The 17,001-nt window shown below is 40.8% G+C and overlaps 1 protein-coding gene across 1 annotated transcript in view; it reads left to right on the plus strand.

Moving 5' to 3' along the window:
• Nucleotides 1-2,500: 2,500 nt before the first annotated feature.
• Nucleotides 2,501-17,001, plus strand: part of RGS13 (regulator of G-protein signaling 13) — a 25,162-nt gene continuing 10,661 nt past the window's right edge. The window contains exons 1-2 of the mRNA XM_008568040.1: nt 2,501-2,565; nt 5,749-5,810. Coding sequence (XP_008566262.1) covers nt 2,501-2,565; nt 5,749-5,810 — 127 coding nt within the window. The remainder of the gene's footprint in view (nt 2,566-5,748; nt 5,811-17,001) is intronic.

The following is a 17,001-nucleotide window of genomic DNA, read 5'->3' on the forward strand; positions in this document are numbered from 1 at the left end:
GACCTCAATGAATTACTACTACCAAGCGAATAGAGTCGCACATCTTTAGTCTTGTATTTAAGGTGATCTAGAATCTAACCGCACACACAGACATATCTCTGTAATAAACTCCCTTTCGTTTAAGCTACTTTGAATCTACATTTGGAATCAAAAGTGTCCTGATTAATGAATTAACCTACACCCCTTCCATTTCGTTTCTTCCCGTGGATGTATTTAACTTCCTTGCTCCTCCTCCATGGTAGAGGCCCGTAGAGAAGATACCGTGCCTCAGACCACGCCTCCCGTAAATTCTCACCTCCACACCTGCAGATGTACCTGACCTCACCTCTGCTTTCCCCACCCCTCCAGTTACACTCATGTGACCACGCTCTCACTTTTGATAAACTCACCCCGTGGTTTCTGTGATACCGTGTTATTCTGATTTTCTTCCCTCATGCTCCTCTTTCACAGTCTTCCTCTCACATGTTTGTGCTCTCCAGTCACTCATCCTGGGCCATCTACTTTTTGCAGCTCACACTCTCCTCCTGAACCATCTCATCATTTTTTCTTTTTGGCTTCTTTTATGTGTTTTATGAAAACTTCCCGCCTTTACCTTGAAGTCAAATCTGTCCCCGAACTTGCTCCCTTTCTTTCTCTCACCTTCCATATCTAAAGCATCAACAAGTTCTGGTAGTTTTTCCTCCACAAATGTCCAAAATCTATCCCTGATGAAGTTTGGATGCATTGTCCTCCCCGAACTCATGGAAACCTGATCCCCAGTGTGACAGTTTGAGTCGTGGGTGCAGATCTCTCATGAGTGGATTAATGCTCTCCCTAGGTGGGGGCAGTAACGAGTGAGGTCTCGCTCTGTTAGTTCCTGAGAGAGCTGGTTGTTTCAAAGACCCTGACACCTCCTCTCTGCTCTCTCTACTCTCTCTGTGCTTCCACCATCTTGCAATGTGAGACCCCTGGGTCACTGTCGCCACCACCAGATGGACTTTGGACTTCTCAACCTCAGAAACTGTAAGCAAAAAATTTCATTTTCTTTATAAATCACCCACTTGCATGTATTTTGTTATAAGCAACAAAAATGGACGAATACAATCCCCTTCCCACCATCTCCACTGCCAGCTTCCTGACCTTCCTTCACCTGGACTCCTGCAGTCACCTCCAGCAACCTGGTCTCTCTGATTCTACTCTTGCCACACTACAATCTAGTCTACTCACAAAACCAGAACTGTTAACATGTCTATTCTGGACTTTAGTGATTTTCCAACTCCTTGCTATGAAATCCATGGCCTGTGTGGTCTGACGTGCTTGGCCGCTGCCTATCCATGCAACTTCATCTCCCACCACTTTCTCGCTGCAATGGACATTTTTGAGCATGACTTTTGATCCAATCTTAACTCTAGCCTTTTCTCTAAGCTCTGCCTCTGCCATACTCTTGATTCATGTGGTAACTAAATTCTTTTCATTTCTTCAATTAGGACAAGTCCCATTGCCCCTTAACCTTTACCCGAGTGACCCCTCCCCTTCATTCATTACATTCCTGCACATCCTGATGGTTGCAGCTCAGATATTACTGGGATGCCTTTACTAACCCCCTCAAGTCTGGCTATGTGCTTCTTCTAGTGTACTCACGGCCCTGTACTTCCATACCAAAGTCCCAATCTCATGAATTTTAATTGCTTGTCTGTGAGGACAGGAAGAGGAGAGACAAGATCTGCGTAGATCACCCACCGGCAGCCAGAACTTGGCACATAACAAGTGCTCAACAGATGCTTTGAAAGAGTCAATAAAGACCAATACAAAAACTCACACTGTTTATCCTTAATAATTTATTGAATATAAGTATGTATACATGTTTAGCAAACTATTTCCAGCTTTCATTGTAAAATGCGAATTTAATTATCTTAACAGATTTTTGAGTTGTTTTCTCAAAGTCCTGAGTTAAAAACCCTCTTTGACATGTACTATGTTATAAAGAAGCCTGAGCTGAGTAAACTTTATCTGAATTTTAAAGTTAAAGTTATGATGCCCAGAACGGATAAACCCAGATAAGCAACACTCCTTTCTGAGTTCACACTTAAGGAAGTTTACTTCTTATTTGGCTATTAACACTATTTTATTTGGCTAATTACAAAGAGGAAAATTCTTGTTCAAAATATTGAGTGACCTTTCTAAAATTAAGAACTGTCCAAAAAAAGGAAGTCTTAGGAGTTGGTAAATTTATTGTCCTTGGACTCTAAATGAAAAATATTTTCCAGAGATCTGTGTTTTTTAAACCCCATTATTTGATGAGTTCTAAGTCCCTTACAAATCTAAGCACCTATACTCCTATATGACAGATGAGTGATTTCCTTAACCTCACCTTTCTCTACCCCCAGTCATTGTATTCCATTAACTTCAAAAACCTGTTCTTATTATTTCATGGTTTCTAATTTTGTATGTTCTTTAAAAATTGACCCTAACATTTTAAATGACTGAATTACACAGGAATATACTGTATTTCTTTAGGAAAATGAGCAGGCGGAATTGTTGGATTTGTAAGATGTGCAGAAATGAATCTAAGAAGCCCCCTTCAAAGTAAGTAGCATTTGAATTCTAGAGCCATTTTAAAGCATATCTGTCACATAAGTGCATGCATATTTATTCAACTGCTATCTTAATATATTTTGTTCAGAGAGTAAAATTTGCATTTACACATGAGTAATTCCACCAGAAGAGCAATCATGTATTACAGTAAGATTTCATTTTCATAATTTATGGTTTACACTTGAGAATTCAGCAAATTAAAAAATTTTTAGAGAGTCTCTTGTGAATATTCTTCTTTTTAAAAAATTTTATTTATTGTTTACGTTAAAATAAGATTCTTTGATCCAAAATATTTTCACACTTCTCACCCTCCACGTAAGAAGTTCGAGAAACCTTCATCCCTAGAGGAAGGAGGTGAGCAAATGCTTACCAAGCTGCCCAGTCTCCACATTTTGCCCTAACCAACAATGTAGCCATTCAGATGAGAAAGTGGAAAGTATAACGCCTGAGAATGGCAAGAAACCACGCAACCGGATTTGCTCACCTCGAGGAATTCCCAGGTCAAGGACCCCTGCGAGGCTACCGTGAGCGTCTAACGTAGTCCAGGTGGAGACCTCAGATCTGTCTGCATCCCCCTGTATGGTCAGAGCTCCTGCATGCACGCTCCTCTCCCGAAGTACTGAAATCGTGGCCAAACATGCTTATAAGCTACTGTGTGGTGGGGAGAAGAAGCTACAATGGTGAGTGGAGAAGGCAGTGAGACCCAAAGCTCAGCACTTTAAATGACCAGCTGAGGCTGCTAGCCTGCACAGGTGCACCCAGGAAGGAAGATGTCACCGGCTAATGTGGGAACAGCTTCCTTTCCTTCTCCTGATGATTTCCATCGAGTATCAGCATTGAGGCTTGCTACCTGCCTTGGGGTTCCCACCGTGAGGAAAAGGGGAGGCCGAAGAAAGAGAATTCACATTCATAGAAGGCCACAAGATAGCAGTCATTGAAGAGGTGCTTTGCCATTCACGACCTAATTTAACTTTCATGATACTTTAAAGAGTGAGATAGATATTATTATCCCCATCTTATACATAATAAAATTAGGGTTTGGAGACTGTAAATAAAGCCAAACCTATTAAGTCCAGCACTAAGATCAGAACCTAGGACTGTCAGACTCCAAACACCATTCATTCCTCAGTTCACAGCATCATGACATGACAAGATGCTCCCCCATCTGTATAGTTGACACTGTCCGTCTGCCCAGAAGAAAGGAGGGGACACAGAACTGGAGAACTTGTATCACGTAAGTCAGGCAGATAAGGGAACAGAGGTGTTCAGAATAATTCTTATAAGGGCACCTGGATACATGGGCCAGCATAGAACTTGTAAGATACTCAGAAAAAAATCACAAGCAGAAATGGGGTTCAACTAAAAAAAAAATTCATTTCACAATCCCTAACCATGTTCTTACAATCGTGATCTATCTCCAGAAATCTCATGTATCTTAGAGGCAAAGGAATTCTCTTACCAGCAATTGCCAGCGGCTGATTTTATGCTGACCCAGCACAGTGATGGTGTCTTCAGTCGTGTTGTAGATTTTATTCCTTCCTGTGTAATGGGAATGAGTGGAACAGATAGGCATGACATAAACCTCGCCCAGCACTTTTTATTCCACTGCATTGAAAAGGTTATTTTAGGTTACTCTTTCTAAAGTTCTAATAAGAGAAAAGGACGATGAGTCAGAGACCATTTCACGGAAATGTTTTTTTGAAAGCAGTCAGCACGGTACACTGTTAAGCCTGGGTACGGATGCAAACGGCCCATCTAAAACTGGCAGACTCCATCTACATTTTTAGAAATCAAGATATTTGACCTTTTTGGACTCTTGGTATTTCTCAACTTGGTATTTTTCAACTTCTAACTAATCTTCCTTCATTGTGTTAAGAGCCTGCTAATGCCTGTGGCTCCTCCTGCAGTACTAATTATTGGGCGGACTATAGCAGCTATGGACAGTGGACGGTGCTTGCTTCTATCTGTAGTTTTTTGGGGGGTTTTTTAGTATAACCAGTTGTTGAAAGCAGGAAAATTTAAAATGTATCATAAGCTGAATGGCAATGAATACATTGATTATTAAGAGGGAAAATAAAATTATTTGTGAGAATACATAGTCATTTGCTAATTCACTTCATGAAGTTTACCAGAAGGAACAGAAATGAAGCCTCAAAGCCAGTGTCTTTCACAGACATTTTATAAATGACAAATGGCTTTTTTAATGCTGTTTAGGTCAAATATAACTTGACATATTATACCATAATAAAAATTAAAACCTTCAAAATGCAAAAAATATATAGCAAATAAGAGACCAAAAAAAATAGTTATAGAGCTATTAATTTTATTATATGAGTGCACACAAATAGGTTTTCTGGACAAACTCTAAGATTCCAATAGATAAATGGGTAGACACACTGCTGGTGGTAGCAGCACACGATGCACGACTCTTTTAAAAGAAATTTGGCATTTGTACCAAGAACCTACAAAATGGGCATCTTTTGACTTACTGTGAATTCTACTCCTGCTCATCTTCTAATGAATTACCCTAACTAGGTGGGCATGGCAAGCCAGAAACACAGCTGGGCTGTGTTTGATTTTTAATGGTGAAAAATGAGAAATAATCAAAGTGATTTTTTGAGAATAATTATGTAAACTATGGAATGCCCCCTTTTAGAATACTCCACACTCACTACAAATGATATGACTGTCAATGATTACAAATTTATAATTGTACATTATTACACTATCAATGATTAATACAATTGTGATGACATATAAGACACATTAAAACAGCATACACACACATAAAGTATGCACACATATATGGAGTATTAACAACTTCTTGGTTAAAAACATACAAAGACACACATAAAAAGTCTAAAAATAAAATCTACATCGAAATACTAACAGTGGTAATTTGGTTATAGAGAGATTATAGGACTCTGGTTCTTTATCCTTTTAACATTTGTGTTGCTGTGTTTTCAAGTATACACCACTTTTATAATTTTAAAAATTTAGATGGTAAAAGTAAAATGTGTAAGATCACAGGAAGATAAACTTCTGCCCAACACCACATGCAAATGGAGCGTAATTATATTTTGTTGTTACTTTTAAGATAATACAGTTCTGTTTAGTTCAGTAAATCCTGGAGAATATGTTGGCCCAGTGAGCACTTTTTGTTTCTTTTCGAAGCCTGACTTTGGAGGAACTGTTACGGTGGGCCCAGTCTTTTGAGAGTCTGATGGCTACCAAATGTGAGTACTATGTATCTGCTGTCTTTGAAGACCTTGCTAATTTTGTTCTTAGGGAAAATACGGGGGCACTTACTGATGAATATACACCTCCCTTCTCAAAGTCTTTTCAATGGCAACTGACACAGTTAAAAAAAGAAAACCTGAAAATAGTTTGTCGTGTCAACCACTATTATTTTCTCTGGTGTTAATTAAAACAAGATTAGTCACTGTGAATATTTATTCTTCACAAATATATGTGTGAAATCCCTTGGAAAATATGCTTAAATAGTAACACGTACTAGAATATACTGCCTTACCATAGCCTTCTAAAGTTAGTGGTTTTTTTTTTTTTAATTAACTATTTGCCATTCTTAGTGCCTTCAAATGTAGGAATAAATTTGAGCCTTAATGTTCTAAAGCACCTCTTCAAAGTTTGTCTCTAGTTTTATCAGTGTCTGACTTAAGTGGGACAGTATATGGGTCCGTGTTTAGTTGCATGTAAGCATCAACAGTCAGATGGCTTAAATGAAAGTTAGTAGCAATGGATGTGAGGGGGATAAAGTCATAAGCTCAATGCAGACAAAATAAAGGAGGATCCACATTCAAGTGAGCAGTCAATTGTGTTTGGGGTAGAAAACTGGGAGATTGTAGATAATGATACAACCAGAAGACAGGTACAGAAAAAAATGTAGTGGGTACTCACAGAAAATTCTCCTTTTGAATTTGGTCCATTTTTTTTTCTTTTAATGGAGGTAGTTCCCCTCAAATGTTTGTTGATTTTTGCCTGTAGATCTATGCTCCTATTTAAGATCTCTTTTTAACCTCTCTGTGAATGTTTAATCTGTTTGCAGCTATTGAGTGTGGAGGGGAGTTAGCTGTGCTACTTAGATGTCTTAACTGGTGGGGTGCGCCAGTGGTTTTTTGAGCAGGGCACCTCCTGTTCCTCATGGGGGTTGACACGCTCCTTAGGCACCACCTTCTCTCCCTAACTCAAGGGACCCTCCTTGGTATGGAGACAGCTGTCACTGCCTGGCCCAGAGGGCAATGGTGGGAAGTGTGGACCCTTAGCTGCTTTTCCTGAAACACCTTAATCAATCTTTCTGGCACTTACTTCACGGCCCCTATTCTAGTGTTAGAAGCTGCACTTCCAGGCTTGGTGACCACCTGAGGCTCCCAGGCCTTTAAGCGTTTGAGGACATGGTTTCTTTCTTTGATGCAATTACAAACTAAGTCTTTGACTTTTCACATATTCCTCATAGTTGGTGATCGAGTTTGCCAGCATGATTGTGAATTTTAAAAAACATATCTTTTGGGTCAATTTTAGGACATTGAAACAGGAGGAATAGACAAAAGCTCATGTTTACTCCGCTGTATTGATTTATCCTCTACTAATAGTTTGGATTTAGTTCCAACCTCCTGTAATCCATGTTTGCGACATTGCCAGATTAATCTCGCTCTTGGAGTTTCACGCACTTCATCTGTAAAATGGGAATAATATGACCTATCTTTTCAGCATGATTGCTCAGGTTATACATAAAACACCCACCTCAACGCACGATAAAGATCAGGCGCACAATAACTGGTCGTTATTTTTATTAGTAATAAAATACATGTCTCCAAATATTATTCTTTTTTTCTCTGCTGCCTACCAAACATCCAAAATCTTGCTATTTGGGACTCTCCATACCCTAACCCATTACATTTTCTGAGATTTTTACCTCCATCCACGTGCCTTCACATTACATGCCCTCCACTAACGTGACTATCGTTCCATCTTCGACTTGTCCGTCTGTGTCCTCTGCTCCAGGCTTTCGCTCGAAGTGCTTTCCATTTCCTCTACCAGCTCTGCCCAACCTTGAAAGGGAAATTCAAGTTCTACCTTTTCCGTGAAACCTCTTGTAATTATTTTTCCTCCCTCTTCTATTTTGTTAGTTTCCTTATTTATTCTGCTTTAATTTGTAGCTATTTATGTACTGAGCTTTTCCCACCGTATTGTAATAAATTCCTTCAGAGGACAGTTTGCCTCCCATTCTCCTTTCATCAACCTGAGAGACTAAAATCATGCTTTGTACCTAATGGGCATGCAAGAAATATCCAATGGATAAATACAAGACAAATATAAGTAAGAAAAGATCAAAACACCAAGCCCTATTATGTAAGTTTCTGTGCCATCCCTGGAGGCCTGATAAAGTGAACGCAGTTAATTATTTGGCAAGGATCTCAAGTCCCGCCTGCCTAGCTAGAATTAACAATTTCGAGATCTAGTGTCACAAGAATAAGCAAAGTCTACAGAAAAGATAGGACAGAAAGACATCATACTGCTCATTATAAGAGCCAGCAAACACAGGGTAAGAATCTTGCCAGAAATCAACTTACTATGAAGTTCATATAAAAATTCAATAATTATATAATAAAAAAGTAATAAAAAAAATTATTTTATGAATCATTCAACCAGAAAGATAAAACTAAGAATACAAACATTAAACGTGCCAGAGAATAAAAGTGTGTTTACATTAACCAAGGACACTGGTAAAATGCATCCTTTAGCTAAGATGTGCAGATGTTTATTTTTACATAGATTAAAGCACTGTTTCTAAAAACGTAGCTCAGAAACCCACATGGGAAAGAAACATATTAGGCCAGATCTCAACAGATCAACAGAAATTGGTTTAGGAGATGTTTACTGTGGACCCATTTAGTAAAAGTTGTCAGAGTACAATAAAATTCAGTGTCTTCATGGGAAAAGGGGATCTGAGAAAACCATCCATTTAAGAACAGAACAATGGCAAAATTCAGATGTTAGCTAGAAATTAAGAATATTAGTAACCTAGATACATTCTAGATGTTATTTAATAATAGATTATTGACAAGCAACTTTTTGAAAAATATCTTTTTTTTTTTTTTTGTCTTTTTTTTCGTGACCGGTAAGGGGATTGCAATCCTTGGCTTGGTGTCATCCGCACCGCACTCAGCCAGTGAGCGCACTGGCCATCCCTATATAGGAACCGAACCCGCAGCGGGAGCGTCACTGCACTCCCAGCGCCGCACTCTCCCGAGTGCGCCACAGGGTCGGCCCAAAAAATATCTTTTAAAAAAAAGATTTTTTTAAAAAATAGTGCATGCCTTTACTCAATACTCATTCAATAAATATGTACTGTGTTAAGCACTTCTAGGTAGCAGGCTCTGTGTTTGAAAAAAACATATATCCCATGTGTCCATGAAGCACAAAAAATAACACAGAGAAAAAAGAGAGATTTTTCAAAAACTGGAAATCCCCTAGAAGAGAACAAGGAAACCTGCCATTTATGGCACATTGGATAATGTCATCAAATTCCTAGGTTTCATCAAAATGAAAATTCAAACCAAAATCCTGTGGGTATTTCTGATGGCTAAACCTTCATAGAGATATACTAGAACTAAAAAAGACAGAGAAAAGTGCATTTGAAGTGATCGGGGGAAAAACAGTCACCTAACCCCCCACTACTCTTCAACCTGAAAAGATCAAGACTGAAAAATAACGAAAATTTATAATGTCAGGAAAAAATTGCAGAAAGTTCATGCTTATATTTATTTATTGACTAACTCTCAAAAGATGAGGATAGGCATTGCCTACTGCTATTTGGGTAAATCATGTTTCACATAAATTTTTTTTAAAAAGTTTAGTAAAAGCACAAGTACATCTCTAGGATGATTCATTCAGTCCTCCCACGTGTCCCAGACACACCGAGCACCGGAGACACTGGTGTGAGGGGCACAGAAAGTCACTGTGCTCGGCTCCCATGCGCCCTCTAGCGGAGGAGACAGCAAACGAGCAAACAAATTAAAGATTAAATAACTACAGAAAGTGGTAAATGCTTTGATGAAAATAAAGGCAGGTGATATGACAAAGATCAGATACAGGAGTGCAATTCAATTGGGTAATTAGAGAAGAACTGTCAGAAGGGGTAAAATTTGAGCAAAGAGCTGCACGACGAGAAGCAGCCAGTGTGCTGGGGTCTGTGGGCAGAATAGCCCACGCAGAAGAAAACCATGTTTGAAAGTCCCCAAGATATGAATGAGTTAAGTGTCTTCAAACAATCAAAATAAGCTCAATATGACAGAAGCATAGAGCCTTCCAGGCTGCAGGAATGACCTTAAACTGCAGAGTAACAAGATGCGATGTACTTTAACAAGATCCCCCTTTTCTCTTCTGAACAGTGGAAGCAGAGAAACTAGTTAGAGCCTGTTGCAATAAACCAGATAAAACTGGAGCTCGGTGGGGAAGACAAGGCTGGGAGTAATTAGCCTACAGATGCCAACAAGAGCCATGGGACTATGCAATCACTTAGAGGGAGAGGTAGGTAGAGGAGCCCAGAGGTCCAGAGACGGAGCTTGGGTGCACACGATATTTTCAAGTCCAGGGAAGTGGAGGGGTCAGCAAAGTGGGTGAAAAAGGAGCATCAGGTGAGTTAAGAATGACCAAAACAAGGTGTTGTCACAGAAGCCAAAGAAGAGAGTGTCAGGAGTTAAGAATGACCAAAACAAAGTGTTGTCACAGAAGCCAAAGAAGAGAGTGTTTCAGAAAGGGAGCCGTGAACTATTCTGAAGACTGCTGAGAAGTCAGGTAAGATGAGGGAAGAAAGTGACCACTGGATATGGCGACATGGACGCCGACAAGAGCAGTTTCGGGGCTGTGGTGGGGACGTTAGGGCAGGAGGAAAAGAAACAAAACATAGCGAGGAATTTCCGTGCGTTTTGCGTGAAGGTCAGCAGAGAAAAGAGCAAAGACTGGAAGGGGGCATGAGGTCAGTAACGGGAGTAGGGAGGCGGCGGTTGTCGTGGCTTTCGTTTGGGAAGAAAGGCAGCATTTATAGGATGAGGCAGCCAGAAGGGAGGAAAGACCTGTGACATAGAAGACAGTGGAGAGAGCTGTGAGCCAGTGGAGAAACACAAAGCAAAGTAAATGCAAAAGCAGGGGGAGCCGGAAAAAAGATTGTTTGGCCCAAAAAGGAAAGGGGACGCTTCATTGTCAGGAGGCAAGTTGACAAGAGGAAAAGGGAGGTTGGACTGATGGCAGGAAGGTGAGGAAATCTTCATTGGATTAAATCTGTGCTCTCAGTGAAGTCTGAGGCAAGGCATGTCAGGAAAGGAAAAGGTACAAAGTTGTTTCTGGGGACTAAGAGAGCCACGACATTAAGGAGGGATCACTGGATGACTGTGTGACGTTGAGTGCCCATTTAAAATTTGCAGTGATGATTTCAGGTGTGAAAGCACATTTGTGTGCTTTTCTCTGGCCGGTCAGGTTGCTCCAGGACAGTCACAGAGCAAACATATAGTTAAGCCACTCTGGCTAGGCAAGTGTTGGGAAAATAGAATGGTTTGGTCAGTACCCTCGCCTCAGGTCTGGTTGGGTGTGGTTCAGCACATCCTTTGTAAGCAAATTGTGTGTGTGTGTGTGTGTGTGTGTGTGTGTGTAGTTAGTGTGCATGCATGCCAATGTATCTTTTTAGTTTTGTTGCTATTCTTGTGCTCTTCAGAGTTTGTGAAGCAAGCTGGCTGGGGGTTGACTGCCTCCAGCAGCCACTGCCATGCAAGTGGCCATGCTTTCCAACCTATGGCTTCTGAGGACCTGTTTGCTGGTTACCTAGCTCATAGACCTGCATGTGAAGGGGTCTGGTGTCCCAGCCTGGCATGTGAGGGGTCTGGGGACCGAGCCTGGCATGTGAAGGGTATGGAGCTCAGTCTGGACAAAGGGCTTGAGGGGTCTGTGAGCTCCAGACTCGGCCCTAGCTCCACAATTGGTCCAGTCGGTGCAGGATTACCGGCAGGTAAAAGAGCCCGACAACTGGTGTGGTAGAGTAGCTTTACAATTGGTGTCACGAACAGGATTAAGAGCTTTACAATCGGCACTGTGAGCAGGATTTCTATAGAGCCAGAGCTCTACAGCAAGTGTTCTGGATCACACAGATCTTTTGGCTCGATATTATAATTTTGCTCAAAATCATCCCTGAAATGTACTGTCTACTTTCTAACTTAGCACAGTCACCTGCAGACAACCCTAGAAATGCAGGGCTGAACAGCGTAGGATTACCATACTGCTGAAGGCAATGTAGGCTGCTGCATACAGATGAATGTATGCTGGCTGGTGTGTCCTCATCCACACCAGGGCACAAAGCAGACATTAGAAGTTATGGATGGATATTGTTGCTCCCTCACGTGCATCCTGATCCCAGAGGCAGGGCCCTTCTCCCAGCTCTCTTCATGCCTGAGAGATTCTTTGCTGCTCAGTGTGATTGGCAGCTTCCCACAGTATCGTTTATTCTAATCTCCGCTGTTGCCATGGTTCCCTTCATCAGCCCTTGGATTACCTACACTGCCTTGTCTCAGCCCTTTCCATTTAGTGCTTTTCGTCTTTCACTTCTCATGTAATTCTTCCCCTTGCCAGGGGAAAAAAAAGCCTGGCCTTTGATAGACATCGCTGTTCAGTTAGTACATTTTTTTTGTCTTGCTTTCAGAAAACCAAAAAGTAATAACAGCGGGTATAATCCTCTGGTTTTTAGTACTTCTTGGATGCTGAGTAATTGAGGCCTGCTTCTTCATTGTCCAAGTCCTATAGAGAGTCACTTTAAAATGTAGAAGCATGAGAGCTCCAAAAGCCCAGACTGGCAAACACGTTTGTTTAACGCCTGCCGTGTATCAGGCAGCACATAGGCACTGGGTATGTGAACATGGATAAACTGCAGTTCTCACCCTCAAGGGGTTCTCAGGGGAGTGGCAGGATAATGGAAGTAAACCAATAAATATGATGGACTTTGATGTACAAAGAGAGAACTATAAATTAAAATAAGTGTGCACTGTACTATTTGTCAACTGACAATAGACACTTATCTAACCTGGGGAGTTCAGAGAAGTTATTTTCAGAAATTGAGATGCATAAGCTGAGTTTTAGATCAGAGTATAAAACCTGCCACACAAAAGGAACTGTATGTACAACAGCACAAAGGGGACATAGTGCTTGGCGAAGAATAGCAAGGCTCGGACAAAGCCTGCCCCTGGAGTGACAAGAGAGGAAGCTGGAGAGGTAGAGAGTGCTGTGTCCCAACCAGCCCTGCAGCCACTGCCAGGACATTCAGCCTTACAGATAGAGAAATACCACATGTCCTCACTCGTTAGAGGGAACTAAGAAAATAAACAAATAAATAAAAAAAGAAAGGAGGATACAACAATCACAATAACACACTGAACTTTCAAAAAGAGAGAACAGAATTGAGGTTACCAGAGGTGGGAAAGGGGGAGGCAGAGAGAGGTAGAGGAGGAATTGGTAAAGGGCCATGAAAGTCAGTTACATTGTATAATGTCGAATATGCTAATCATCCTGAGTTGAGCATCACAGATTGCACACAGGTATTTACATTCAATGCTGTACCCCACAGATATGTACAATCAACTATGTTTCAATTGAAATAAAAAAGGACATCTGGCCTTATCCTTCAGGCAATGGTTGAAAGGATATAAAAGAAGGGGGGTAGCCACATTTGTGTTTCAGAGATTTCTCTCTAATAAAAGTTCAGAAAAGATTGAAAGCAAGGTCAGATGGATGAACTGAGGCTTTTTGAGACCAGGTGGTTTACAAATATACCTCAAAAATCATAAACAAAAATAAATGTAAAAAATGAAAGTCAAAGAGAACAAAATATAATGCAATAAATATAACAGAGATGGTGTCTCTGATATATAAGTAGAACTGAAAAATTCAAGAAAACATTAACAATGCAAAAGATAAATGGACAAAGATTTGAAATTCACAGAAAAAAAAGAAATGGTCAGTAAAAAAGAAGAAATGTTTAAACATTAATGTTTTTAAATTACAGATTTAAACAATTATGAGTCACTGGTTTCACCTTATCAGATTGGAAAAGAGTGAGGTCAGTAAACACTGATGTTGTTGCTAACGAGAAACAAAGAAATCTTTCCAAAAGCAAATTTACGATATGTATCAAAAGCGTCCAAAAATATTACATCTTTAATCTAGGAATTCTAGTCCTTTAAATCAATTAGAAAATAATTAGAGATGCAAGCAATTTTAAGCCAAAATGTTCAGTTTTGTAGGATAATTTATAGCCAAGAAAAGGGGAAACAATCTAAATATTTAATAATGGTATGGTGGCTGAATATATAACAACCTCACCCTTCAATGGACTAGCAGTAATATATTTCCTTTATATGTCTATTAAAAGTAAAAAGAGAAAGCTTTTGCCACTTGCTGTTAAACAGGAAAGAGTGAAAGTGACACAAAATTGCTTTCACATTATAATGCCAATAAAGTGATTTGCTGTGTATCTGTGTTTGTGTAGAAGAAGGAATGCTGGCTAAACAGGCAATTATACATAAACAAAAGACTGAAAGAATAAAAGGAAATATGCCAAACTGTTGACAATGGTTATTACTTTATTAGACGTTTTCTGTATTAAAAACAACCTATAGTACCTAAGTTATGTATATAATAATACAGTAAAGAGAAGATAGGAGAAAAATCAGAAATGATTAATATCATAGAAGCCAAAGCAGAGAATTTTAATAAAACCTAAGATTTACTATAAAACTCCACACAGATCCTGGGAGAATTATGGAATTCATTATCCCCAGTGGTATAGATGGAAAATAAAATGGATTTAAGATTGGTTTAAATAGATCTCTAGTGGATACTGCAACATAGCTCACCTTTAGGATTTCATGCATGGTGCAAACATTGCTGCTTTGCAGAAAACAGAATCCTGGAATAGGTGTGCCACTGTTCTGACTTAGCTAAGGGAAATCTCACATTTCCCTTCTGCATCAAGAACACTGGGATGTGTCACTTCGTGTGTCGTACCAATAATAACTTCAGTGACTAGTTTTAAAAAACCAAAGTACCGGAGAGTCATAAAAGCACCACTGTCATCCTTCAAAGAAAAGGCACATTCTGTATATGACATAAGCCTATTTCTTCCATCTTCTCAAGTTAAATGAGCAAACAAATTCTTTTGTTTACCCCTTATTCACTCTGCTGAAGCAGAATCATTGTGGCTTGAGCACGATGCTCAGGGACCCGTATCAATTAACGCTCAGCATGGGCTACATCAGGCTACATGGCCTGATTTGGAAAAGCCTTTATCACATTGTAATGAGTCAATAGAAACTCTAAACCGATCAATTCAGTTCTGACTGAATAATTACTAAGATTCCTGGAAGAACTTTACACAAACGCATTTTCAGCTGCTTGCGTGGGTAACTTGCAGCATACTCAGACAAAAATCAGCCTGATGTAGTCAGAATTCCGTAAAATACACCAGTCATGAGTCTATTCATTCTACACACCAGAATCACATCTGAAATATCAAAAAGGTTCAAGTAGTCCAGATCAGCTTTCACTGGGTTATGACGCAGTAACAAATGACATTAAAATCCCAGTGATTTACAAAAAGGACAGTTCATTTCTCATTCATAATACATGGCAACCGGGGTCAGCTCTAGCTCCGTTCCACGTCTTCATTCTGGCCTTCAGACCAAAGGAGCAGCTCTTTTGTAGAATGGACGAAAGCAGAATCACATGAGAGTGTTTCAACTTTCTGCTTGGATCTGTACATGGTGCGTTTGCATGTAGCTCATTGGCTAAAACAAATTCAATGGCCAATGCTGATACAAATGGAACATGGAAGTATAATCCTCCCACAGGAAGGGCAGAGAATAACTGAAGACAATACTACAATCTGTAGGGGCGCACGGACAAAGGAAACACGTGAGACCCGGGCTAAGAGTTCGCAAAAGAGGTTCCGCTTTATTCAAGGCCTGCGTGTATATTTATAGGGTGCTGTGTTCTGGGGCAGGAGAGAGAGTGGATGGGGCGGTAACTGATTGGACGGGGCTGGGCAGGAGGTGAGCCTTGACCTGTGACTGGCTGAGGTTTGGTGTGGGTGGGCTTGTTTACTGTGGAGAAGAACCATGAAGGGCACCATATTGCCAAGGTGTGTCCCTGTTCAGGCGCCCATGGGGTCCCTACATTCCTCCCTTTTTCCTCTATTGTGGGGAGTGGGTCACCGTGATCTCACGTGAGCTACTTCCTGCTGTATGGGGGCGTAGTAGGGGAAGAGGAATTGGGGGAAGATTGGGGATTTTGTAACAGGACCCAAAAGAGGGTAGAGAATAAGATAATTTTGAAGGGGGAGAACTCTAGAAAGGTTCCCTGAAGCCACAGGTCGGTGATTTGTTGAGTCCAGTGTGTGCAGGAGGCTGTAGGGGAGAGCATCCCGGCATCTGCTGCCAAAGCTTCCAGGAACAGGGACCATTGATGAGACAGGTCCATTTTAACAGCGGGTTAGCTGATCTGGTGGAGAGCAGGCAGGATCCTTGGTGGCCAGGAGCTGGTAGTTCCTAAGTAAAAGCTGGTTAAAAGTTTGGTTAGAAATCCTTCCGAGTTGAGTTGTGGCTCTGGGGAGGTGTAGAATACTAAATCCCCAGGGTGTACTGTGGAGGTGTTTGGGGAGGAGGTAGGATTAGGCAATAGCCAATCCTGGTGTTTCCAGAGTTCAGCTCGAAGATGGGAGAGTAACGGGAAAGCCAGGTTGGATGGAATGATCCCTTGTTTAGGGATGATCCCTGGAGGTAAACGGGACCTCCCATACATAATCTCAAAAGGGGAGAGGTTTGAAGGTTTCTTTGGGAGAACCCTGAGTCTGAACAAGGCTAAGGGTAAAAGGCGGGTCCAGCCAAGGTGAAGTTCCAGAGATAGTTTAGTAAGGATGTCTTTTAGAGCCCTGTTGGCGCATTCAACTTTTCCTGAGGCCTGGGGCTGGTAAGGACAGTGTAAGTGCCAAGGGAGGGAGAGAGCTTGAGATAAATTTTGTATTATTTGAGCAGTGAACTCTGGGCCGTTGTCTGTTTGTATTGAAGAGGGCATTCCAAATCTTGGGATAATCTGGGAGAGGAGTGTGGAAGCCACAGTGGTGGCTTTCTTGTTAGTGGTGGGGAAGGCCTCTATCCACCCGGAAAAGGTATCTACCATTACTAGGAGATATTGCTGATGTCTAACAGGAGGCATGTGGGTGAAATCGATCTGCCAGTCTGCGGCAGGGATATTACCCCTAGCTTGATGTGAGGGATACGGTTTGGCTTTTAAGGGAGTGTTAGGGTTGGTACGTTGGCAGATGGAGCAATCGTGAGAGATTTTCTGTAAGAGAGTTTTATTTTCTGTAAG

This window comes from Galeopterus variegatus, unplaced genomic scaffold, assembly GCF_000696425.1.
Source record: "Galeopterus variegatus unplaced genomic scaffold, G_variegatus-3.0.2 Scaffold368, whole genome shotgun sequence".
In the NCBI taxonomy this organism is placed as follows: Eukaryota; Metazoa; Chordata; class Mammalia; order Dermoptera; family Cynocephalidae; genus Galeopterus; species Galeopterus variegatus.